This window comes from Macadamia integrifolia, chromosome 2, assembly GCF_013358625.1.
Source record: "Macadamia integrifolia cultivar HAES 741 chromosome 2, SCU_Mint_v3, whole genome shotgun sequence".
In the NCBI taxonomy this organism is placed as follows: Eukaryota; Viridiplantae; Streptophyta; class Magnoliopsida; order Proteales; family Proteaceae; genus Macadamia; species Macadamia integrifolia.
This window is the reverse complement of record NC_056558.1, coordinates 6410306-6437184: the sequence shown is the minus strand read 5'-3', so window position 1 is coordinate 6437184 and position 26879 is coordinate 6410306. Positions and strand designations below refer to the sequence as shown.

General features: G+C 37.2%; 1 protein-coding gene across 1 annotated transcript in view; it reads left to right on the top strand.

The window, feature by feature from the left end:
* The first annotated feature begins 13435 nt into the window (after positions 1–13435).
* LOC122062938 overlaps positions 13436–26879 on the top strand; it is a 30297-nt gene continuing 16853 nt past the window's right edge. The window contains 5 exon segments of the mRNA XM_042626603.1: positions 13436–13841; positions 13946–14034; positions 14166–14275; positions 14405–14459; positions 15496–15584. Of these exon segments, the coding sequence (XP_042482537.1) occupies positions 13730–13841; positions 13946–14034; positions 14166–14275; positions 14405–14459; positions 15496–15584 (455 nt within the window). The 5' untranslated portion in view covers positions 13436–13729.

Below are 26879 nucleotides of genomic sequence, written 5' to 3'. Positions count from 1 at the left end.
TACATGATGTTTTAATTTGTTAAAAAACAAAAAAAAAAAATCAAATTGCAAGTATCAAAATTTAAAGTTTATGGGCAAGAGAACCCTACTAGCACAGGTACATGTCAAATGCATGCCAATGCGAAGGTACACGAGGGTATCTTCAATGTGGAGGTATATGGTCTTTCTACACTACTGTGTTTAGACGTATACACACACAAGTGGGTTGCATTCTTTCTTGTACAGCATCAGTTGCTATTGCGATATTGGACTACACCCTATAGACTTCAATCTGGAACTTTTCTAATCTCTGTGTAGGTACAATTAGCCAAAGTGCTCAACTAGACCATGGATTTTGTAAAGATATCAACTGATATGTTATGGTATTAGTGGAATCCAATACCGATTCCTAGTCAATCTCAGGTCCCATATTAATATCGATTAAGGGAAAAATAAAAAACAATAACAATAGTAAAAATATGGATAAAATGGTCTGATCAAAGCTGATCCAAATCGGTATCAGACCAGTTTGGCCAAGACCACATAATTAAGGTGATGATGTCATTTGGGGAATATATTGTTTCTCCTTCAAATTGCGAATAGGAAAAGGTCGGGAGGGTCATGGTGGAGCAGGGTTACAGGATTGGGACATAGGACAGGCGTGGGGGGGAAGGTGGGGAAGGATTGTTGAGAGGTACAGGAGCAGATGTGGGATGGAGAGTTAATTGAGGTGAGGGGAGGGGAGGGGAGGGGAGGGGAAATTGCAAATATGGTGGTTGGTTGTCCAGCAAGAATGAGCCCTTGGCTGCAAATGAGGTGGGGGCTGAGGGTGAAGAGGTAGAGGTAGAGGATGAAGTAGAAAGGTCACACTAAAAATATGTCTAACTTATGAACGGAAAAAACGTTCTATCCCACCCTAGAAAAACGAAAAATAAAAAATAAAAAATAAAAAATTTATCACTTTTGGAATAAGATAGTCCAAATGTGCTTTTCTCAAACATTAGGTATCTTATATATAATTTTCTTTTTATTTTTTTTTTCTTTTTCTTTTTATTTTTCTTTCTTTTTCTTTTTCTTTTTTTTTCTTTTTCTTTTTTTTTTTTATAGAAAACCTCTATATATAATTTACCCATTACTTTACGAAAAGCATGGAAAACCACAAACCACTTTTGGCTTGGAGCCAGTGAGGTATTGTTTATTCCAATTCAAGAGGGATTACTCTCACTGTCGTAGCATTTCCATAATCCATCACCTTATTAAATAATTTTTAATTTAAATTCAGGGTTACTTGGAATGAGGTTTTTAGTTTTTTCTTTCGTAACATGAAAGATAGTCATAAAACGAAATGTAAAAATTTTTTGTAGACGGTTTAAGAAGTTCAAAATTCTAATGTGATGGTGAAAAATATGATCAAATTAATTAAAAAAAAAAAGGACAAATTATACGAGTTTTTAAGTACTTGGTAGAAAGATTAGTTCAACCGGGCGTAGAGGTTACCTAATACCTTCCCATCTTTATAACCTGACACTTATCATTTATCTCTGGACCAGACGAACTCTTGAACCTTTTTCCTTATAGATTGGGCTCAACAATCGGGTCCTTGGCCCTATCCTAGGTGACGATTCCAAATATCATGTTATTTCAAACCATATGTTTACCAATAATATGCTGATCATATATTTTAATACCCATTAACTCTCAAAATTAAAAAACATCTACGAAATAGGTCTCAATGCATTTCTTTCCAAGAGTGGGGGCAATTTGGCAGTGCAGAGCCAGCATAATGGCCTTTGCCCTGACAGTTTTTCGATCCCCCTTGGATGCCATGTGTGCACATAAAGCCCCCCTAATTGACTTTTGGTGGTGGATACCACTCCTCCCATGACAAATTGTTCGTTGCTATGTTGTGGATTATATATATGGCTATTTTGGTAATATATTTCTAGGGTTTTGCTATATATTTATAGTAAGATCGTAACAAAAAAAAAAAAAACATTTAGATGTGGTTTTTTTTTTTCTTATGAGATATATTAGATGTAGCTTCGGATAACTTTCTCTCAATTTATTTTTTTTTTCTTGATTTATTCATACCTATTTCTTCTATGTTACATATAGATATAACGAATTCAACATTCTATAGTTGTTATAGAATTGATAAGTATTTTATATATGAGATAGATGGATAACAAAAAAAATAAAAAGAGAAATTATCCAATACCACCCCTAAAATTGAAAATAACTTTGAGTGATCCCCAAAAATGAAAATAATGTCTAGTAGACCCCTCACTTTCTTAAAATTATATCTAAAAAACCCATTTTGTTTGGTTTAAGGCGTTAAGTGATGATGTCATCAATCATTTCTTTTTGATAAATGGCCAATCTACCCTTATGGGTATGTTAAGTTACTATAATGACCTTCAATTGCAATCTACTCTGATTATCGCTGTTGTGCTCCGACTACCTCTGCTCCATATGTCAGCAAAGAAGAAAGGAAGAAGAAAGCAGCTCACGACTCTTTATTGTCTATTTTTTCTTACTTTCTTGGAATCTTGATACCCTTTATAATTTATCCTTTATTTTAGATGTAAATACCCCTTCTTCCCCCGATAACTATTGATCTCGGCCCTAATTTTCTTTTTTGTCTGTGTGCTCTCTCATTATCGATTATGTATCTCTGCGATTGGAGGTATAGGAATGCCAAACTCCTTATGTTTTTTCTTGAGGCTGTGAGTCTTCTTCCTGATTATCTTGTATCTCTTGTGAAACCCTAAAGACATGACAAGCACTTCATTGATCTCCTCTCACCCTCCGACATTAGGTTTCAAAATCCCACCGCTTGATTTCACTCTAGGTGAAGAGTTTGTCCCTTCATGGACATCACTCTGCATAGTATTTTTTTTATGGTTCCATCTCCTATCATCTCTAGCAAAGCCCTAAAGACACGACAATAGAGAATTAATTTCAAATAGATGATGATATCTATTATTTGCGCTTCACTGATACAGCTCTCACTCTTGGACGATAGGGTTTCAAAACCACACCACCTGAGTTCGCTCTACGTCACACCTTCGTCCTTTCTGAGAAATCATTGATAGCAGCCAACGAGGTAAATTTCTTTCTTTCTTTTTAATGGGTTAATTTAATGCGAAGAATAAAGAGCGGTACAACTGTACAAGTTCCTATCTTACTGTTTATGATATTGTTGTATTAACTGTGATGATGGGCTTGGAATACCTTTTTTCTATGTTGCCATTTGAATGTAGACAGGGTTTTAAGTATCTCCGATACCGATACGATACCCTCCGATACGTATCTTAAATTTAGTCGGCCGATACGATACACACCGATACGATACATTGAATTTTTTAAATCATTTCGTATCGATATATATCCTACAATACATACCGATATGCATCAATACACCATTAATACACATCGATACGATACGACATGCCTCGATACGACTCTATGAAAAATATAAAATTGAGGTAAAATGTACGTTTCGGTATGTATTGGTACGTATCGGTGAGTATCGGTATGTATCGATCGGTATGTATCGGTATATATCAGCACGTATCGATGAGTATCGATATATATATATATATATCAGTACGTATCGGTGAGTATCGATACGTATCGGTGCTACGGTCATATAATGGCCAATATGGGTAATTTTTCAGAAAAAAACGATTTTTTGAAGGGTTTTTGTTCCAAAGTTGTTGTCAACCATATTTTTCCCTAATTAAAGTGGAAATCAAGGTTGGGAACAAGGATTTTACATTTATGGGACACTACAGACCTTGAATTCTTAGTACGATACCCTCAATTTAGTGTTTATGCATAATACATGTTATCAATAGCTTTTTTTAACAAATTCTTTATGCAAAAGTGTTTAAAAAAATGTTTCCTATCCATTTATGTGTGTATCTTCAGCGTATCTTAATGTATCTCCGACATGATACGATACCCTCCAATACGTATCTTAATTTTGACCGACCGATATGGCGACCGATACCGATACTTTAATACTTGTAAGCCCCTATTATGCATGAATTATATATAATATATCAACAAATCAAAACCAACAACAATATAAATCAAGCAAAATTGTAAAAACTACTAAATAAATAAAATTAACTAAAATTATAACAAAATAAGACAAATAATTAGACCAACAAACTTGATAAAGTTGAACCCTTGAACTCTATATAAGCGTGACATAGACAAACAAAAGTATTATTTAAAGTGGATATGTATTATTTGCCTCCTAAGTTTTCAATCTCCTCACGAAATACAAAGAACTTACTACATTTTTTAGTTGTATGTTGTGCAATGTGAGGGAAAGCATGTTTAATCAACTAAAAATTTGTTCACTATTCTATATTTCATTTTAATCAGTAATCATGTATATATGTTAATCTTAAAAAATTAACATTCAAGAACAATAAGAGAACCTCATTACTCCCATTATCGAATTCAAACACCCACCAGACAATCTCATCGATAACCTTAGTTAGGAATCAAGGCATGAGAGACAAAAATGGTCAGACAACCTTGTTTATCTCTTAGACCAAATTCAAACATCTACCATCCAGTCTTGTCGCACAATACAGTTAGAGGCTAAAACATGCCCATTAAAGCATAATAATTGCTACAAAAATTCGAACATTTACAAAGAAAAACATTTTACCACAATTGAAAAAGAATATGATGTGATGTAATCAACCAATATAGTCTATTATATTTGATTCTATTATTTCAATATAAAAAAAAATTAAAATAGCTTGTAAGACTTTTCTTTACTTCTTTTTATCCTATGGCCCATTAAACCTCTAATTATGGCATTTTAAATTGTAATGTATCATTAAAAAAATAAAAAAAAGATTAGTATGCAATAGATACTTCTACACTATCAATGTAATAACATTAATATTGAATTAATCTTATAATCAGATAGGATATAATATTTTGAATATTTTATTATTGTCGGATAGATAAATGAATTGGATAATAATTGGTAAAAAACTAGGATTATCATATTTGTATCCGATTAGTTTTCGGACATATTAAGATAGTTTATTGATAGTGATTTTTGGGATATGGATTCTCTTAAACGAATATGAACACATATTGAATACGAATTTTCAACTATCTGTTGGCATCCCTAATACAAAAACCTAATGACTAAAGCTCTGTTAAAGACCTTAAGAGTCGAGAAAGCATATCTCCTGAAAGTTTCTAATTTTTTATGTGATTTTCATCATCATCTCTTTCTTATAAATGAAGAATGGTAGCTCGTAAACATAGACCCAAACGTTAAAAGAATGAAAAACAAATGGAATGAGGTTGAACAATTGAAGATCATGGTTGAGGCATTAGTAAATAATTTTTCAAAAGTTAGAATCCTTTTCGCACATTAAGAACTTCCTCATTGTGATGTTCAAGCTAATGAAGGTAAATATGTCCACCAACGAGCTGGACTTTCAGCTCTCAAAGGAATCTCTAAACCATGGATAACATCAAAGAAATCGTCATGGCAAAAACTTGTTTATCTATGAACAATTTTCCCACCAAAATAAAATCCCAATATATTGGCCCTTTGTTAAGTCCTTGATCATCAATGGTCAATTTCAAATCCCTTAAATATATCCACAAAGTTGGGATCAAAGTTCTAAATCTCGAGTTTCAAACTTGGACGAAATCTAGGTCGAAACTTGCGAAATTTTAAGAAATTTAGGTACTTTTTTTAGGCTATGTGGAAATCTTAGTTTCAACACTAGAAAAAAAAAAAAATTTAGTGTACGTTTTTTTTGTGTACAACATTTTTTTTACTTTTTAAAGCTAATCCATAAACTATTTTTCACAAAAATAACATTCAAAATGGTACTTGTGGTATTAACCCAGTGTACGATAACTGATGATGTACACTAGCCTTTTTTTATTTTTGTAAATAGTTATGCCCCAAGGAAAGTTGAACTCATGACCTTTTAATTTTGAGGTGTTAGTATTTAACAATATTCTTGGTAATTTATTATAAACATTATGCCTACATATAACTTAGATATTAAAAATGTAAATGTGATATTAAAACAATCAAAACATATAAATTAGTGAATTAGTAATACAACACTCACCACTCAATAATAGGAGGAGTTTCCAGGCATCTCCAATCCACGAGATACTTATCACTGCAGATGTCGTAGTCGCTCCTCTGAATGCAACATATATGAATTTCAGGACATGCTTTGGCGTTATTGTTTTGAAATTCTATCACTAACTACCTATAAGCGCCATCATCAATATGTTGCAGGTATCCCAATCTATGGAATGGCTTACTAAGATTGAGAGGATGTGGAAGTGGCACACATGGTTACTTTAAATATAATTCTACTATATTGGAAAAAAAATGAAAATTTGGAGAAAAAATGGGTTTACTTTGAAGCTCCAAGAGTCCTCTCTAGATTTGATCTTAATTGATAATGCAAAAGAGCAGAAAATTATAAAAACCTTAGCAAAAAAAATGATGTTTTGTGACCAAATTCTCATTTATTGGTTGAAACCCATGAAACTCAAGAGATTCTATCGAAATATGGGAAATATTGTATGTTTCCATCAAAACATGTCACTTATATGAGCATGGATTAGACAAGTTTAATCAAACCATGCAAAACTTGAGAAATTTTATCGAAAACTATCAAAACTAGTTATATTTGGATTTTGACCCATGGTTTTGTTTTGACCCTTTGCAAAACTGAAAAGTTTTAAGAAAATTTAGAACCTTTGACTGAGATTCATCTAATCTTCCATAGGATACGGCTCGAGCTTAGCATCCATGGAAAATAGGACATTGACAAGCATAAGATAAACCCAAGCAATTGTTTGAAGGGTTAGAAACATAGAGAAAAAGACAAAATAAAGATTAGAACCAAACTTTATCTAAGACTTAACATAACAAGCTGATCATGGATTAAGAAAAACATAAGGACAGAAGCTTATACATAACCAAATCCAAGCCGATCTAGAAACAAAATCCAGTAAGCAGGCCCTATAGATAGACTAAACCTTAACCTCAGAGAGACAAACCAAAGCCTTAAACCATTTAAGTAGGAAGACAAGAAAGAAAAAAAAAGATGGATTAAAAAAAAAACCCAAATTAAATCACATGTGTAGACGATTTATGACCAAAAGAGAAACCAACAAATTGAGAGACTAGACAGAAACTAGGTCTTAGAAAACAAAAAAGAAAATTTGAGATTCCAGACATAAACTAGATTTAACTAAGACAAAAGCATCATTAAAAAAAAAATTAAAGACAACAAAATACATCAAAAGGTAACCCAAAATGAAATGAGCCACCAAATGAGAAACCATCATATACACCATGCTCAGAAAGAATAAAGAAGCATAAATCATAAATCAAGACGTAAATAAACTGAAGACAAAATCAAACCCTAAACTCCAACATTAAACAAAACAAAACAGATTCAGAACCAACAAACATAAGAAGATCGAGAATCAATAAATAGGAGCAAAACCAAATGGGAAACCTGCACCTATGAACCACACTGGTGAGGAACTTCTACATAAATTCGTCAGAGCAACCCACCCCTTATGGGAGGAAAAAGTATCGTTGCTGATTAAAACCCTAACCTGGAGAATAATGTTTAGATGTAAAGAAAAGAAAAGAAAAATTCAAAGAAGTTCGAATTTGAGGAGAGATGGATTAAGAAACTATTATGATTTTTGTCTTATTAATATTATATATAAATATATATATATTGTATTTTTTTCTTTTCTTTTGTTTACATCCAAACATAGTCTAAACACGGGTGAGAGGAACCCTTTAAGTGCAAGAAAATATCTCGGATAAACAAGGGCTATTAAACTCTTCAAAATGTTCTGCTCTTAATGACTTTATTACTTTACCAATGTACAACAACAATTTCAAGACTTTACAGGGCACCAGTGTTGAGATAACATCCTCTGCTGAGACTTTTTAATGGATGACCCTTGGTAGGAGCAAAACAAAATGGAAAACCTACACGCATGAACCACACTAGTGAGGAACTCCAACACAAATTTTTCAGCACAAGCCACCCCCGTAGGAAGGAAAATATCACTACTGATCAAAACCCTAACCAAGGAGAACTATGTTTAGATGTAAAGAAAGAAAAGACAAAATTCAAAAAAGTTTGAAGTTAGGGGGATATGGATTAAGAAACCATTATGATTTTTGTCTTATTATTATTATGTTTTTTTTTTTTTTTCTTTTGTTTACGTCCAAACATAGCCTAAAGACCGGTGAGAGAAAACTTTGAAGTGCAAAGAAATATCTCAGGTAAATGAGGGCTATCAAACTTAATGGCTCAATTACTTTATTAATGTACGACAACAAATCCAAGACTTCACAAGGCACCAATGTTGAGATAATATTCTCTCATGAGACTTTTTAATGGACGACCCCTTTGTAGCTAGGAAAATTATCACCAAGGGAGTTATGAAAATCATCTCTTTGAACTATCAAGGCTTGGGTAAGACCTGATTATTTGATCTCTCGAGCATCTTTCCTATTCTGTTAATCCAGACATTGTCTTCTTACTGGAAACCAGAAGCTGCAAGAAGAGGATCAGTCGAATTGGTCAACACCTGAAGTTGAATTACCAGTTCTTATTAGAACCTATGAACACTGGAGGCGGTCTAACCCTTTTGTGGGATAACAATTTTGTTGTGGATATTTTATACTCTGATCACTGAATAATTGATATCAAAGTAATTTGCAATCTGAACCCTCATTTCTTTTTAACTTGTGTATATGGAGATCTTGTAAGATCTTATAGACAACTTGTATGGGGACAACATTAGTTCTTTTGGGGCTTATCGGGATGATAGTTGAATTTATATAAGAGATTTCAATTCTCACCTTGCTTGGCATGAAAAGAAAATGGGCAACAACAGAGAATTTAGAGATACTAATCTATTTCAGACTTTCTTAGACTCCTGCAAGCTTTTTGATACTAGGCATCATTGTCCTGCTGATGCTTGGAATAAAAGTAGAAAATGTTCTATTAATATCAAAGCTTAGCTAAACTTGGATTTTTTCCAATTAAGCGTGGACGAGTTGCTTTGTTGATGTTGTTATGATCCAATCTTTAATAGGTTCTGATCACCTCCCTCTAATAGTTGACACTAAAGGAGAAAAAACCATAAAAAAACAGCCCTTTCGATTTGAATAAATATGGTTCTCCTAACCTAAGTGTAAGAGCACAACTGCCCTGGTTTGGTCTCGTCCACTCTTCACCGATGTTGCTGACACCCTTCACTCGAAGTTTCAAAATTTTAATGAGGTTTTCTATAAGTGGAATAAAGATGTGTTCAACAATGTAAATAGGAGAATAAATAGTTATTTCCGAGAGTTAAAATTTCTTTAAGATCACCCTTTGGAGACATCTCATTCTAGAGAGAAGGAAATGGAGGAGCTATTAGAGATGCAATTGAACATAGAAGAATAGATGTGGCAGTAGAAGTCTCAAGTTCTATGGATAAAATATGGGGACCATAACATTAAATATTTTCACACTACAACCCTACAAAGAAATCACAAAAACAAAATCTTATGCCTCTGACTTAGCCCTAGTCATTGGGCTTAAATCGAAAATAAAGTTTTTCAAGAAATCCTCAATCAATCGGTACCATCCTCTTTATAGCTTAAAAGGATTAGATTATGATGCCCTCAATGTGGTTTTGTAAGCTATAAATCCAATAGTTGAAGATCATATGAATGAGACCCTAACCAAGGTTTCTGATGAGTCTAAAATTTGTGATGCTTTTAATGCCATAGTGCCACTCAAACCACTAGTAGATGATTTACTGTTGGCCTTTTTCCTGCATTATGGAATAGTGTGGGGGCTAAGGTTTTCAGTATGGGGTGCTTTCTCTAATTTTAAATACAACTTATATCTGTCTCATCCCCAAGATCAGCCAACCAGAGAAGGTGGATGGATAATTGTCAGCCAATTAGTTTATGTAATGTGGTTATGAAGGTAACTACTAAGATATTTGCTACTTGCCTTTAAGGATTTCTCAGCCACATCATTTTCCCTAATGAATTAGCATTTACTACTAATAGAACAATCAAATACAGCATTTTTCTCACCCCACAATGCATTTCATTATATCAAGAAAAAGAGGAGAGTAAAAAAGATGATGATAGCCTTAAAGCTTGATATGGTTAAGGTTTATGATTGTCTATTATAAAGGTTTATTGAAAGTGTTGTGGTCCTACTTGTATTCAACACTAGATGGGTAGTCATGGTTATGTAGTGTATATCGAAATTTGTTATGGTCTAATTATTAATATTTCGATAAGAGGGAAGGTTACCCCTATAAGGATCTAACAAGAGGACCCCCTCTCCCCAGCCATCTTTGTTTTCTATTCTCAAGTGTTTTCTCTTCTCAGCAAGGCTGAGTCTAATGATCTCATCTATAGAATTAAAATTCGAACTAGAGTAACACCCCTCTCCCATCTTCTCTTTGTAGATGATAACTTCTTGTTCTCTGAAGTAAGTTTGTGAGAGATCCAAAACCTTAAGGAAAGCTTGAATATCTATTTCTAAGCCAGTGGACAGCAGATCAATTGTCATAAATCTTCTCTTACCTTCAGCCCCAATACCATTCCTCGTTTTAGGAGATGGTTTTCCTGTATTCTAAAAATGCCTTATGGGAATGAGCTTAATAAATATTTGGGACTTCCTATCTAGTTATGGACTTCCAATGCTTAGTTATTTCATGAGATCAATGACAGAACTAAAGGAATACTTCGAGGCTGGAAACATAATCTCCTCTCTCATTCTGGTAAAAAAGTCATATTGAAAGTTGTAGCGTTGTCCATGAATACTTATATAGGCATCCCATTTCAAGCCCCTAGCATCCCATCATACCTCTCTTCACAGTGCTACCACTCATTTCTTGGGGAATATGAAAGGAAAAAATGACATTTGCTGAATCTCTTGGAAGAAATTATGTAGATAGAAGGAACGAGGGGGATTGGGGTTTCGAGATCCAAATCTTCAAAACAAAGCTTTGCTAGGGAAGTTGGCTTAGAGATTATGGCAGCACCTAAACTCATATTAGGCTTCCTCTATGAAACAAGTTTATTATCCCAATGTTGATTCCCTTGAGGCCAGATTGGGATCGAATCCATCCTAGGGTTGGCGTGGAATCCTTGAGGGTAGGAAGGTGATATTAGATGGATCTTATTTGGTGGTCAGCAATGTAGATGGCATTTGGGTTTGGGAAGACTATTGGATCCCTTCGTTCCCAAACTAAAAACCCCAACATCCTTATCTCAAACACCAGAGTAACATTCTAGTATCAGACCATATGGACTTTTCAAATTGGGCTTGGAAATTAAATCTTCTCAATAAATTATTTTGTCTTGATGATTGGAAGTCAATTTTGAAGATTAAATTGAGCCTGTTTAGCTTCCTAGATCGAGAGTGGGGGGGGGGGCAAATGGTATTTATAATGCCAAATATGATTATCATTTTTTATGTAACCAGCAAAACATTAAAGATAGAGCCTCTGCAGCATCATCATCGAGTAGTCCTCCTAGATGCATCCCTAATATGGTTTGGAAACATATTGGTCGACACAATGCCCCCTAAACTTCGAAGTTTTCTTTGGCGTGCTTGTGCGGAAGGACTAGCATCTAAGGAAGGATTATGCAAGAGGAAAGCCTTAGTTGACAATCATGTCACCGATGTGGAGAACCAAAAGAAAATATGGACCATATTCTCTTGGATTGCCCCTTTGCTAGTGTAGTTTAGTTTGGTTGTCGCCTCTCTTTCTCACTTCCTCCAACGGATGCTCATCGATCTTTTATGATTCAGTTATGGAGTAGGTCTCATTTTCCAATAAGCAACAAGCCAGAGAGATTGCAAATGTTGGCACCTTCATATGTTGGGTTTTGTGGAAGGCAAGGAATGACTCCATTTTCAAAGGAAAATGCTTCAATCCCCTTGAGGTCATTCAATACGCTAAGAACAAATTCAAAGAGTTTGTAGAAGTCTCCTACTGCTTAGAGTTCAGTCCATTCATCCCTACCATTAATTGGGTTTCTTAATACTGGGCTCCTCTTTCTCCTCTTCTGTATAAATTCAACTGTGACGCATCGATATGTGATGACAATGGAGGCCCAGGTTAACAAAAGAAAAGGGAGGTTTGGGCCTCATCATTTGGGACTGTAGATGTGTGCCTTTAGTGGCTATTTCTTTAGCAACTGAACTTTCTACCCCACTGCAGGGAGAAGCATTGGCTCTAAGGACTGGTCTTCTATTCGGTATTACTGAAGGGATTGATGATTTGGTAATATAATTGGACTGTAAGGATAGTATCATGTATGCTAACCAGCCTTCCCCTACCCCCACTTTAGAAGTGCTTTAGTTTTTTTTTTTTTTTTTTTCACTTGTTTATCCACATCTCAAGGAAGATTAACAACATAGTTGACTCCTTGGCTAAGAAAGCCTTATTTTATTTTTTGAAGACCTTATCAATTGCTTGCAAGACAAATAGGCCAATATCCACTCCTTAGTTATTTGACATTTGAAATTTGGAAATCTTGTGTTGGACACACTTGAATAGATAGTCTAGTATACCTCAATCTTTAGGAGGTAAAAGAAAAAAAAAAAGTACGAACATGAACTTAAACATTTTGAAACTACAAAGATAGTTATTATTAAATCATTAGCACCACATAAAAACATTCCTCCTAGAGTAACTATTAATACAAATAACAAAAACTCTGTTATAGCCATTTATGTATATTCAATGTACCCTACAGATAGAGAAATACATAGAGTTGAACATAACAAATATGTGTGTGATATCAAACCTTGTATTTCTTGGAATATCATTAGGGACGTTTTAGACTTTCAAAAGTTACATTTAATTATCTCATCTAAACCGTTTCAGAACTTGAAGAAAAAGAATAAGTAAAAAAAACTCGGCATAGGATCTGATTCCTCAAACCATGAACCTAGGAATTTTCCTTTTGATAAAGAGACGCTTTCCAAAGGAACACCTATGTACGATACTATGATATGGTTGTGGGTTAATTATTTTATGATGCTAAGTATGAAAAATCATCATATATTCTCTTTTTTTATTGGTAGGAATCATTATATCTCTAACCTCTGTTTAGTCGCAAAGTTACGTCCCAAAGTTACGTCCTGTACCTTTCTCACTTCCCCAAGCACTAAACAAACCGACAAATCCAAATCTTATACTCAATAAAAAACCCAAAAAGAACCCGACAAATACTCCTATGTTCATATCGGCGAATTCTGACACACACCGAGATCCCAGGCTATGCACTCTTCACTCGCACGTGCTGCACGTACGAAAGAACCCCTTCGGCTCTCTCCGCACAAGGTTCATGATAGTGCAATTCGACACAGATTAGAATCAGATGCGCTCCTTTTTCTGTAATTACCACCTGAAACACCGAAACCATGCAAATAAAGCGAACTTCCCACTATCAGAGTAAACTGCAACTCAAAACAACCGCCGGTTTCTGGTTTTCCGGCATCCTTTCTTCGTCGTTACTGTTTAGGGTTTCACATTCTGCAACAGAGGCATGCTACTGTGCTTGTGGATCTAATGGCGTAATGTGCTTTAATGCTCCCGGATCGTAAGTCGGAGCTGTCGGGGTTCGGTGAGTTTGTAGAAGCTGCAACTGGGTAATGTGCCGGAGATGGAGTCGATAATCGCTCGGGCTTTGGAGTATACGCTTAAGTATTGGTTGAAATCCTTCTCCAGAGAACAGTTCAAGTTGCAGGGTCGAACCGTTCAGCTTTCCAATTTAGGTAAATTTATGAAAAAATGATGGCTTTTATAGAACCTAATTCCATTTTATGAAAAGCAAAAATGGGACGAACTAAGAACTGGTTAAATTGTTTGGAATTGATAGATATAAATGGGGATGCTCTGCATGCTAGCGTTGGATTGCCACCTGCTTTGAATGTGACGACGGCGAAGGTCGGGAAGCTTGAGATAAAGGTTAGTCGTGGTTTTTTCTTATGTCTCATTCGGTTTAATTGTATTGAATTGAGGATAATCCACCCCCCCCCCCCCCCCCTTTTTCATCTTTCTTTGTTGTTTCTTATTGAGTTGGTTGTGGTGTTATTTAGCTCCCGTCGGTCAGTAATGTACAGACGGAACCAATTGCTGTTCAGATTGATAGAATCGATTTGGTTTTGGAGGAGAACTCGGATTCTCATACTGGAAAGAGCTCAAGCAGGTAATGGCATTGCAATATGGTTTAGGGCATCCACTAAGATTTGATATGACATTGCAGATTATTGAACAGTTCTGTTTTGTCTATTTTCCCTTAATTGCTTCCCTGGTCTTTTTCTTATGTCATGTGCAGTGCCCAATCATCCTCTACCTCTGGAAAGGGCAGCGGCTATGGATTTGCTGATAAGGTAAATTTTCTCGTCACGAATTGGAGATGTATTCAGCGATCACCATGTCCATTTCATCTCATGACCTAATGGAACTGAGAACGTTCTATCCATTTAATTCATGATCTTTACTGGTTCAATGGATACTTCTCATCAACTAATCTGTGACTGTCTGACATTAATGCCCCCAGCCAGCTTTTACAAGCATAGTGGATGGCCAGATACATTCAGTGGCATATATGTATATATTATAGAAATTATATATGCGAAAGCCTATGGGGTCACTTCTGTAACTGGATAACCAGCACTGAGAACCGTCTTTACATTGGATGGTTTGGTGTTTTGATGATCTCTACCTTATTGACCGCAACTTCTGTATTTATTGTCGCCTTCATTGCTGCTCCTCATGTTTTTATTCTATTCTACATTACCTGGACAGTGGTGGCTTATGAACCAGTTATTAATGTTCTGTGGTAGTGAACGATTGGACACCTGTTGTGATGCCATATGTTCTATGTGCTTCAAATTGGTTCGACTTTCATCATAAAAAATGTGAACAAAGGTGTTGTCAGCACTAGCACGAGGGTGTTGTCCCCTCCCACTCGCTTGTTTATTTTGTTTCATGTTTGATTAATTCCCTGGTTTGTTCTCATTCCCCTCCAAAAAATAAAACCAGGAAAAGAAAGATGGTTGGGCACCTCCAAATACAGGGTTCAGGGTTGCCACTAAATACATCCCTGAAGACAGACAGTAACACCTTTGTATTGTCCTGGATTTTAATGTGTCCAAGGAACTTTAAGAGGTATCATAGCTCTCTGCACTGATCTGACTACAGATTTAACTTTTGATTGATGATAATTGTAAAATTCAGTGTATGCAGATGTCAGTAAGGTGAAAAATTGGCTTTTGAAGAAAGATATCTATTTTTTATGTTGCTCTTCATTAGGGATGCATCATTGGCCTCATCTCTGATTCTGGGGAAAGTTAGGTCATTATCTTTTCTTCAATATTTTTGGGCATTACCACTGAGTGATGGACATGAACTTTTTCATATCAGATTGCAGATGGTATGACATTAGAAGTGGGCACAGTCAATCTTTTGCTTGAAACTCGTGGGGGTGGTCATCGCCAAGGAGGTGCAACATGGTAATTTCTTTGTACTGGCAAATAACAGTTAAAGTTGACTACTATGGACTAGACTATCTATTATTATTATGAATGATTTGTTCAATTTGTGAACACAGATTGTCATTTGCTTTTATCAGATATCATGCACGTAATATTTGAATAATGCTTTATCAAGCAATGTTGTGAATTGCATTTTCATGCATGCTGTGGGTGGTGTATTCTTTCACTTCTTTCCTCCATTAGTTCTTTTCAGCCTTTTTCTTGGGTATAATATTTTAGGCTCTGCTCATTTGAAAGACAGTTTTCCTTGACCGCTTGGTGAACGAGTATATATTCAGCCACTTTTATATGAACCACTGGATAAGCATCAACCGTTAAGTCATGTTGATTTTGAGTCCACATATTGGATTTGAAATGGTAATAGGAAAGAAAAGGGTATAGTATAAATATGAAGTACCTACACAAATACACAAACTTGGTCCTCGTTTTAATGTAAAGTATTGAAAGTATTTTCTGGATAATTGATTAGTTAGTGGACACTAGATGACAACCGTATGTCTCTTATCATTTATCTAACAGTGTGGAGTTTAATGAAGTTTACGACCCATAAAAGGTATTTTCCAGCCATAAATATGGAGTTTAATGATTTGTAGCCATAAAATTAGTAGAATAACTGTGGCTGGTTTTAAATTTGATTACTTACTCAAATCGGGCTTCAGGAAGAACAAAGCAATAAGTACCTTAATTTCAATAGGCCAAGTTTGTTTGATAGAGAAAAGTGGAAAAGGTAAAAAGGGATGGGAAACTTGTACTTGTTTCCCACAAATAGGAGTGTTTGGTTCGGTGGCATGGAAAACTTACTAGACAACATCATTAAATGAATTTATTCTTGGCTAGGGATGTGGCACCCATTATTCCCACCTCACTCACTTTCAAAGTCCTTTGGCACTATTCATGGGAAAGCTCATGTTGTGTTTGTCTCTCCCACCAAATCCCACCCCACCTCTATTTCCTCTCTGCCCCACAAAATCCCTCCCCACTAAAAAAAGAAAGAAAGAAAAAAAAAATACTTATTCCATCATTTCCTTCCCTCCCCTTTCCTTGTCAACCCAACTACCAACCAAGGCTAAAAAATTCAGGTTTCGACTGGTGGAAACCTGGGAATTTTTCCTGTATTGGTGGAAACCAAGGTTTCGACCCCCAAACTATATATATATATATATATTGTCTATTTTTTGTGTACATCCTATTTTTGAAATTTCTGACTTTTTCTATGAATTAGTTTCATGAAAAAAAAAAAAACCCTAAAGTGATACTTGTTACAATCCCAGATACCTTGTAATCAAACCTAAACGACAGTGCCATTGGAAAGGAGTCACATCCCCAACAGTAGTAGTAGCAGCAGCAGCAGCAGAAGTATGAGAACCACAGTTGAGATAATATAAATCATCTTTTTCACGCCATTCACCGATCGTCTTCCTTGTGTGAAGATTCTGAAAAACACAGTAAGAGGGAAAGAAGGTTACTGAGCAATTTAATTAGCTAGTTAACCGGCTCACAAAAAGAAGACTTAATGGGAATTGTGGAACATGTAACACAGAAGATAAATTCAGTGTGGATGTGGGTGATATAGTACCATGACCGAGAACCGGTGTAGAAGCACTATTGGCAAGAATAACAGATGTAGAACTGATACTAGAAGAAAAGGTTTTAAAAAGTGATGAATTACCAGTCATATGGGTAGAAGCACCTGAATCAATGATTCAGGGGATAGAGGTAGTGGTAAGAAGGGCTGAGGTACTTGCATGAGCTAAAGTGGCAGCGGATGTAGATCCACCATTGGATGTATTAGAGGATGCCTCAAGAGTGTGCAAGTGTCGGAGCAACTGATTAATGTCATCGCGCAGACTGGTAGATGAATCTCCTGAAGGTCTCTGTTTAGCATCAACGGAAGACACTGTGTCAGTACCATCATCTGACACTGCATGATTGGCTAACTGGGTTGCCCACTCTAGCTTGCCATGCTTTGCCCATCAAGTCTTTATAGTATGGTTGGGCTTCCCGCAATAAGTGCACTGGCGGGCTGCACGATCAGAAGGCTGTCCACTAGAACCTTGACTAGCCGATCCACGACCCCCCCACGACCGTGACCACGACCACGTCAACGGTTGGCAAGGAAGGCAGAATTGTCTTTGGAAGACTTATTAGATTTAGTTGATGAAGTGATACGCTGCAGTCGTGAATAAGTGTCATTCAGAGTAGGAACAATATCGCCTGCAAGTAAATGTCCCTTCATTGCTTTCAAATCATTATTCAAACCAGCCAAAAATTTGGAAACAAAAAACTCATTCCGCTGAGCTTTCAATTTGTCAATGTCTATGGTCAAGGGCTGGAAAACATTAAGTTCTTCAACCGTTCCATTGAAAGTACTATAATACTCTGAAAGAGATCTGTCAGACTGGCGAAACTAGAACAACTTCTCATAAATATCATAGATACAGGTCATGTTCTTTTCTTGAGAGTAAGTTTCCTTCAAATCGTCCCATACTCCCTTTGTAGTAGAGTGAAACATGACATTGGCAGCGACATCTGGTTCCATACTATTCCACAACTAGATTAAAATCAAAGCATTCTCCTTCATCCATTCATTATAACCCTTGTCAGATGATGAAGGAGAATCAGAAGTAGTATACTTAAGTTTATCCTTGGCCATTAGGTAAACCTTCACAGATTGAGCCCAAAGTAGGTAATTTGAGCTTCCTTTGAGCTTAATAGAAGTAATTTGGACATTGACATTGTTCGAGGCAGATGCAGTAGTCATAGAGGTAGCAGACTTGGTCTCAGCCATGAGAACAAAAAATAAAGTAGACAAATAGAGTCACCGATATCTGGCTTTCACCCAAAAATTCTTCACCCACAAATAGTCGCCGATATATGCTTTTCACCCAAAAATACCATGAAAAATAGCAAACCAACCTGAACTACAGTGACTAGATATCTGGCTTTCACCTAAGAGACCCGGATTCTATAAAGGAAAGAAGAAGATGGCTGCGGTTCAAGTTCTTCAAATCTTTAGCATAGTACCAATAGAGTACGATCCATACACCAAATAAATCACTCCATGTGATTTAATCCATAGTAGATGCAGCAATAGGTGGCTGCACACCAGCTGATTTCAGCGCAAAATAGTGATCAGCAAGGAGGATTTTGAAAAGCTTGATTTGATTACAGAAGCTCTGATACCATGTTACAATCCCAGATACCTTGTAATCAAACCAAAAGAAAACGAAAGAGAGAAAAGAAGAAAAAAAGAAGAGAGAAGAGAGAGGAACAACCGAAGGAAACTCCCAAAAGATGAGAAGAGACCTGCGATCTTTCCAGAATAGGTTGATCGCAGGTTTTAGTCCTTTAATTATATTAAAGTAATGCTGAAAGTAAAAGACAATAGTACCCCCATTGCCCAATTACAAAAAAAGCCACATCACAGAAATATGGGAGCCGATAGGACCCAAAATACCCCTATCGGCCCCTATCGGTTTTAGAGTTTAGAGCTAGGCACTAAACTCAACAATACTTATGGTGTTACCTAAGTTTGCTAATGTACGTTGACTCAAGCTGTACATTAACCTAAGTTTAAATATATAAGTTACTAGCTAAAAATGGAAATACATGATTAAAACAAACAAAACATAATATAGCTTTACAAAACAAATATTGATGTTGCATGATTGGGGTTTATTTCTCACCACTTAATTTCAGGCGGAGTGTCTAAGCGATTCTAGTCCACGAGCTTCGTACCACTGTAGATGTCGTAGCTACTCCTCTGAATGCACCACATATGAGTCCCATGACATGTTTTGGGCTCAATTATTTGGAAGTCCATCATTGCTCTTCTATAAGATTCATCATCTACATCTCTTAGGTATCCCAACCTAGGGAATGGCTCACACAAACTGATAGGATGTAGAGGTGGCACACATGGTTGGGATGGATACCCGAAGATGCTATCTACAAAAGATGTCCCACCACCTGAACTGTCCTCTTGTCCAAATGAAGTTGAAGATCCATCATATGATCCATACCCACCACCATATCCAAATGAACCAGTACTCTCGAAGGATGGTACACTAGCATATACATTATACGGTGGATACTCATAATGCGATGCAGCTGATCCGCCACTCTCAAAGCCACTATCACAATTATGTACTGGACTGAGGTTGGAGTCTATGAATTATGGTTGGAGTCTATGAATTATGGTACATGCCAATGCCCAAATCCTTTAGTTCTCCCGAACTTATGGCTTCCATTATGCCAAACAAGCTCGATATATCTATGCCCATGCCCATCCCAATTGCCTCCTCATCAAGTCTGAACTGCTGGTGAGTTCCTCGAGTGTAGATCTGAATGATGATGATTGTGGCACAAGGGCATCTGGTCCTCCTCTCGAAGGGCATATAATCTGTCACCGTCATTACACCCACCATCATCACCCCCCCCACCACCACCACCACCACCACCACCACCATCATCATCATTCCTTGGGTCCGGTTGCATGTCCTAGTGGAAGACGATGAAGGTGACCACTACATTTCCAGTACCAGGGTGGGACTCAAATGGACAGGGTGTCAATGGTGAACTCTGCCTTCTTCCATCATATGGTCATCTCGATCTAACCCACTCACAAAGGGGATCTTCTTCATCTTCATCCATTTGGAAGATATCTGCATGCTCGATTGGGCTATTATCATTCTCCATGCGAAGGCATATATGCACTTCTTTTTTATCTCATATTATAATGCACGTACACTAGGTACTCTAGCCACTTAGCACCCAATTGGTTCCGTCTCTTGGAGTATATAAGGTTGAAAGTACTTCAATTGTGCTTGCACCCAGTGGCTGAACATGTTAGGGAAAGCACTTTAATTGCTAATTTGGATAAGTTGGGTGAGTTTCTTCCATATTGTACCCACCTTTCAGCTACATAAAACCATAAAAGATTGTCAAGTGAATGCCATGATGGTGCATATCTAAATATGAACGAAAAGAATAAGATTATTGGACCAACCAGCAGCATTGCCTTCTCGACCTGTAATAGCCGCTACCCGGTCAAAACTCCTAGTACCATCCCTGAAGGCTTTACTTGTATTCATTTAAGTGTTTGGTACCAATTTTAGCAACTTAACGCTAATATCCTAAGTTAATAATTGTGTAATTTATTAATTATCACTCTCACCTTTGTATTGATAATATTTTGAGCCGTTGGATTTGCCTCAACCTTCTCCACCATGACGTGAACTACATTTATGAGATCAGTTCTCAATGCAAGCCAATGCTTGTATTGGTACTTTGGATTTAGATAGTATGCTGAAAATAAATAATACAAAATAGTGAATAAGCAACTAATTGTCAAAATTTATAAGTTCAGGTAAGGTGAATAAAGTAAAACTAACCAGCCCTATGTAGAGGATGCATGAGCTGCCTCTCCCAGCGGTCTTTGATTATGGAAAGGAACTTCCTTGTACCCTTTCTGTACACTGCCTCTGGCCCTCCACCTCCATCTTCATCATTTCCATAGCTGTCCATATGATTGGTAAGGTAGATTTCTTTTGTGAGTCGATCATCCTCAAGACACTAACGATCATGTCTAATATCCTCAGCCCCTTGCGGTCATCCCAGAATTTTTCACAAGCAATAGTTGCCTGAGCCATTTTTCCTCCTTGAGAATTAGACCCCTCCCAACCAAACCATTCCTTTGAAGCAAACATGGACCTAAGTCCAGACTTCTTCGTCTCAAAGCTCTATAACGCGATATAGTTTTTCGGGAATCTTGTCAGCCCCAACCTTACCAAGTCACCACCACATTTGCTCTTCAACAAATGCAGAGTAAATCCATGGTTGTATACAAATGTTGTCACTTGCCTTGCTTTGTCAAAAACACTTTTTACAATCTTCAAATTTCACATGTCTTTTAACATGAGATTAATGCAATGGGCTGCACAGGGAGTCCAAAATAGATTGTGCATGGGATTGCTTTATTAATTTTTCCCCAGCTTTCTTAAAATTGCTCCCATTGTTGGTGACAACTTGAGCCACATTCTTTACCCCCACATCCTTCACTTCTTTCAATAGCTTGTAAATGTATTTTGCATCATTCTTTTCGCTAGATGCATCAACTGACTTGAGGAATATAGTCCTTCCATCACAATTTACAATGAAATTGATGATGGACTGTTTAGTGGGTCCAGTCATCATCACACATCTCACTAACTCTATAATACTCTCACATGGGCTTCAGCTCCTCAATATAATCTACTCACTCCTGCTCTTGCTTGGGAAAATAAACATTGTACATCTCATATGCATTGGGCCCCTTCACACTTGGCCCTACCAATCTCATCCAACATGTTTTGGTAATGTGATCCTGTGGTGGCATTGACTAGTATGCTATGGTAGAAAGCCCACTTGGAGAAAGCCATTCTCCTCCTTTACAATGGTCCACACCTATTTGAGCTTTAATTGTCTTGAGTCTTGCTTTTGAAATAGTGTAGGATCAGCCCGAAGGACCTCAACATTACGATTACCATAGTTGTCAAGGTGTCGCTTAGGTGACGACTAGGTGTCCAGGCGGTTTGCCTGGGGCCTAGGCGACAGTCGCCTTATTGCACTGCATGCCACCTTGTGTTTTGGCACTTATTTATGCAAAATATCATTTTTCATTTACTTAAGGTATTATTCATAAATAAACAAATACCCCCTATTTGAATCCAATAAAAATAGTTTAAAAATAAAATTCCAAAAGGATAAAAAGTCAACCACCCAGTCCAAGAAGAAAAACTAGATTTTGGTTATAAGGGCGATTTTCAACGTTTAAATGCTGGAGTTTTTCTCAATTATGAAAATTTTATAAATTCTATCATGTTAAAACATTGCTAAAAACCAAAAGTCCGGTAAAATAATTTTTTGTTTTGATATCCATAAAATTATTTTCATTCAGGCGATTTTAACAGCATTCGCACATTTAAAAATAAGTTTGACCAGAACATAATTTTGTCATTACAACTCAGATTTAAGTAATCCTAGACTTGTTGGAAAGCTGGTTTTATATTATAACTGATACAAAAAGTCTCATGTAAAAATAATATCATTTGACCAGTCAAACTTATTATAGAACTAGAGCATTTCTCGAAATTTTGATTTTTTATAACTTAATATGACTTAATGTTAAATTTTTGATGATTTAATATGGTTAAATGTTGATTTTTAATGACTTGATGTTGCTTAATCTTGATTTTTTATGATACAAGGTATATATAGGTTACTAAATAATGTTAGAAAATAGGGAAAATAAAAAATAACAATTGGTCGCCTTGTTCGCCTAAACGCTTAGACAATCCTCCACCGCCTTGGTTCGCCTTGGCGCCGTGACAACTATGACGGTTACGATTTGGTGCTGGTGGTGGGGGTGTGGGTGGGGCTTGGTCTCTCACACCCTTGGACCTCATCAATGGAATCTAAGGCTCTCTATGTCCTAACCTCCTCCTCGTCCTTTGTGGCTCAGGGTCTTTTTCAGCTACTTTAGATGAACCAGCTCCCCTAGCTCTCTAGGCACGTCTTTCCTCATCAATACTAAGCTAGGCTCTGCTCACTATCTTTGCCTTCCTCAGTTTTTCAGCCTCTTACGTTGTTTCTGCATCATCCAAGTCAGGCTCATCATTGTCATAATCTTACTCCCCTAACTCTGGTAACGTCTCTAGACAACCTTCATCAAATTCTTCCCTGACTGCCCTCTTCTCCTTCCCTCCTTTTAGATGCTTTATCACATTCCTCTTTATCTCATTAGAAACATTAGGGCTTCCCAACACATTTCTGTCCCCACCAGCAAGATGCCACTTTAGTCTAGTGGTCCCACCGCCCCTAATTTTCTTGTGACAATAATTATATTCTGATTTCCTCTTGTCAGTTGTAAGAGGTCTCCCATAAAGCCATGCAATGTCCCCACCTTTGTCAACCATTATCCAATACTAATAAACTAGTACCAACATTGTTTAACAAAAAAAGAGAACGATTATTAACATACACACATCAAATATTCCTCATTAAAAATCTAAAGTTTATTATAAATTCCCCACCAAGCATGATATTTTTTGCCTATTTAAAAATATGGGGCGAAATGTTGGGCAGTTAAAAAGTGTTATATAGAGAAGCTATGTGTAGTTGAGGTGGGGATGTTAAGATGGATGTGCGATAGAACTATGAAGGATAAATTAAGGAATGAACATATTAGAGCTGATTTGGGAGTTGCCCCGATCAATGATAAGCTTCATGAAAGTTGTCTGAGGTGGTATGACCATGTTCAAAAGAGGCCTAAGGATGCTTCAGTAAAGAGGAATGGCCTAATACAGTTGGAGGGAGCTAAAAGAACTAGGGGCAAGGCTTAAAATGACCATAGAAGAAGTGGTGAAAAATGACATGCATAGTTCTCGGCCTTGTCCCAAGTATGATTTTAGATCAAGGGTCTAAGTCTCGCTTCTTTTCGGTATTTCGTGTAGGCAGTGCAATAGCTTCTGAAGCGAGCCAACATGCGAGCGGAGAGAAGGGAGATTGATGATTTTGCCTACTTCGAGTACGGGTAGTAGGTAGGTTCTAAGAAAATAAGAATTTGCTTGAAGATAAGAAGAGAAGAAGCCGAGAAGTACTGAACCTTGCCCCGAGAACCAGAAGTAGTTCTCACTGACAACTAGCTAAGGGGGGATAGAAGGACAGACAGATTGGACTCGAGAAGACTTGCTACGTCGAAGGCATAGTAGGGACAGACTGACTGACTCAATGAAGAGCCCTATGTTGAGTAAGGGGGGAGTGACTTTGTTCCTACTGAACTAGGTTAAGTCGGTTCCTTCTTCATCACGTAGTTTAGTCTAAAATCAATTCTGTGCTGAACTCGTTCAATTCATGAACTGCTACTTGTCTCCTGCACTCTCGCCTGGAACTCCACTTTCCAACTTTCAAAACCACTGAAATACTGAAATCTTGACAAGTTGCATGGAATTTTTTTTTTTTTTTTTGGTCGGCTGCCTGTTTTGGTGGTCAAACGGCTATATTATGACCTGGAACCTGGTGGGGAGCTTGTTTTAAGATTAATAAACATATTTAGAACTTAAAATTTACAAAAATATTAAAATATAGTGGTGTTTTAGAGTTGCACCATTGTTTGGCAGCAACTGTCGAATTGTTCTGGAGATTTTGTGAAATATTACTAGAACAATACATAATATGATAGTAAAACAAGTAAATAATGCATCCATGCCATGATCAAAACATACCTCAATATTAATTAACTAATATTTAGAGTCCTAGAGTAATATGGTATGCAATTCCTTAACTCCCATGTCCCAACTAAAGTCCTCCACTGATGTCTTACTCTAAAGTCCAAAAGTCTCAATATGACAATATCTCAAGTCCCAAACATATTAGTTACACAATACTAACCATAATGACTGCCTACTAGAAAGAACTATGACGGCTTGGCTGGATTCCATGCCCAGTACAATGGACTCGGCTGCATTTTCCTCTGACTGCACCACAAAGGCATGCCACGTCATATTGTGAGAGAAGAATCGAACGTAGTCCTCCACAACTGCCAAAAAATTTGAGTCATCTACATACTGATGGTAAACCTATCCGAGGGTATGTGCATCACCATAGTATAAAGAAGAACCAGCCATTGAGCTACTGTTAACTAATGATTCTGGTAGCATGTATGGCAGGGTTGGGTAGGAGAAAAAGTTGTCAACAAAGCCACCACCATGTGATTGGGTCTGGAAGCCATAGTCAACACTAAGAATGGATGAATCAGATATATGCCCAATCCCTGTGAATTGATCATAAGGTCCATAATCACCACCAACACTATAATCCGACCAGGTGCTCTCTCCAGTAAATGATGGGGTATGCAAATGCCCACTTCCTCTGCTATGACTATGTCCTCTACTCAAAACTCATTCCGCCAATAGATATAGATAGACTATCAACGTCCATATAACCTTGTTGCTTATCTCCACTAAATTGGCGACGAGGCCCTCTAGTGGAGCCTGCACTCCTCCTGCCACCTAGTTGACGTGCACCGTGATCCATACCTTGTGTGGCATGCTGAAACTGACTCTCACTAGTGTATCGCACCGGCTCCGGCCTTGGCTTTGGCTCTGGTTCGACCTATTCATACTGCTCTCGAACTCCTTTAAAGCTATCAGTACCCCCACCCACACCCACACCCACACCCACACCCACACCCACACCCACACCCCCATCACCATCACGATCACCCTCATCATTATCATCATTTCCACCATCACCATTCCCATCACTATCACCATCACCATCACCATCACCATCACCATCACCATCATCACCACCCTCATCGATATGTGGTGCGTGATGTGTCTGAGTCTAAGTCTGGGTACGACCACTTGAGGAAGTGGATCAATCATCATCTCTATCTAAAGCATCCTTACTAGGTGCGGGCTTGAATAGTCGGGGGTCTATAAATATATCCTTCCCTTTGTAGCCATATACTCATCCACATTGACCGCCATCTCTTGCTCTACATATGGGTCCAGCCTACCTCCTGGCTGATCCATCAACGGCTCACCTTTGCCCCTCATCGAGTCCACTAGAGGATCGTCTTCATCTGTGTTAATTTGAAAAACATCAGTAAGCTCGATCTGACCCCTATCATTCTCTATACCCATGCGTATGTGTTGCATCCTCATTCTCATATTGTAGTGCACATACACCAAGTCAGTGCGACGATCTGAACCTAATAGATTTTGCCTTTTCGAGTGGATGAGTGAAAATGTACTCCAGTTTTGCTCAAACAGATGTAGAACATGTTCATGAGAGGACTTTGATAGCAGTATTCCTCAATTTCGGTGCCGAACCCCCATACAACACCCACCATTCAGCTGCATTACAATTTACAACAAGTGCAAAAGATTATTTTTATTTCAAAACATTTAATACTTGTATAAGTAACATACTGAAATTTGGATTGCATACCAACATCAGTACTCTTATGACCTGCAAGTGCGGCGAGGGCTCCAAAACTGTCTAAGGCATTCTTGAATTCTTTCATTTATAACAAATTAAGAATTAGAAATAGTTAAAAACCATTGTACTGAAACTTAGATTCCTATTGTACTACAAAACTCACCTTAGTATTGGCTATGGCTTATAGACTGGACCTTGGTTGCAACTTGGCAACCACCTGCTTCATTGCTTCCAAAAGCTCTAGATTCAATGCCAGTCTATGGCTAT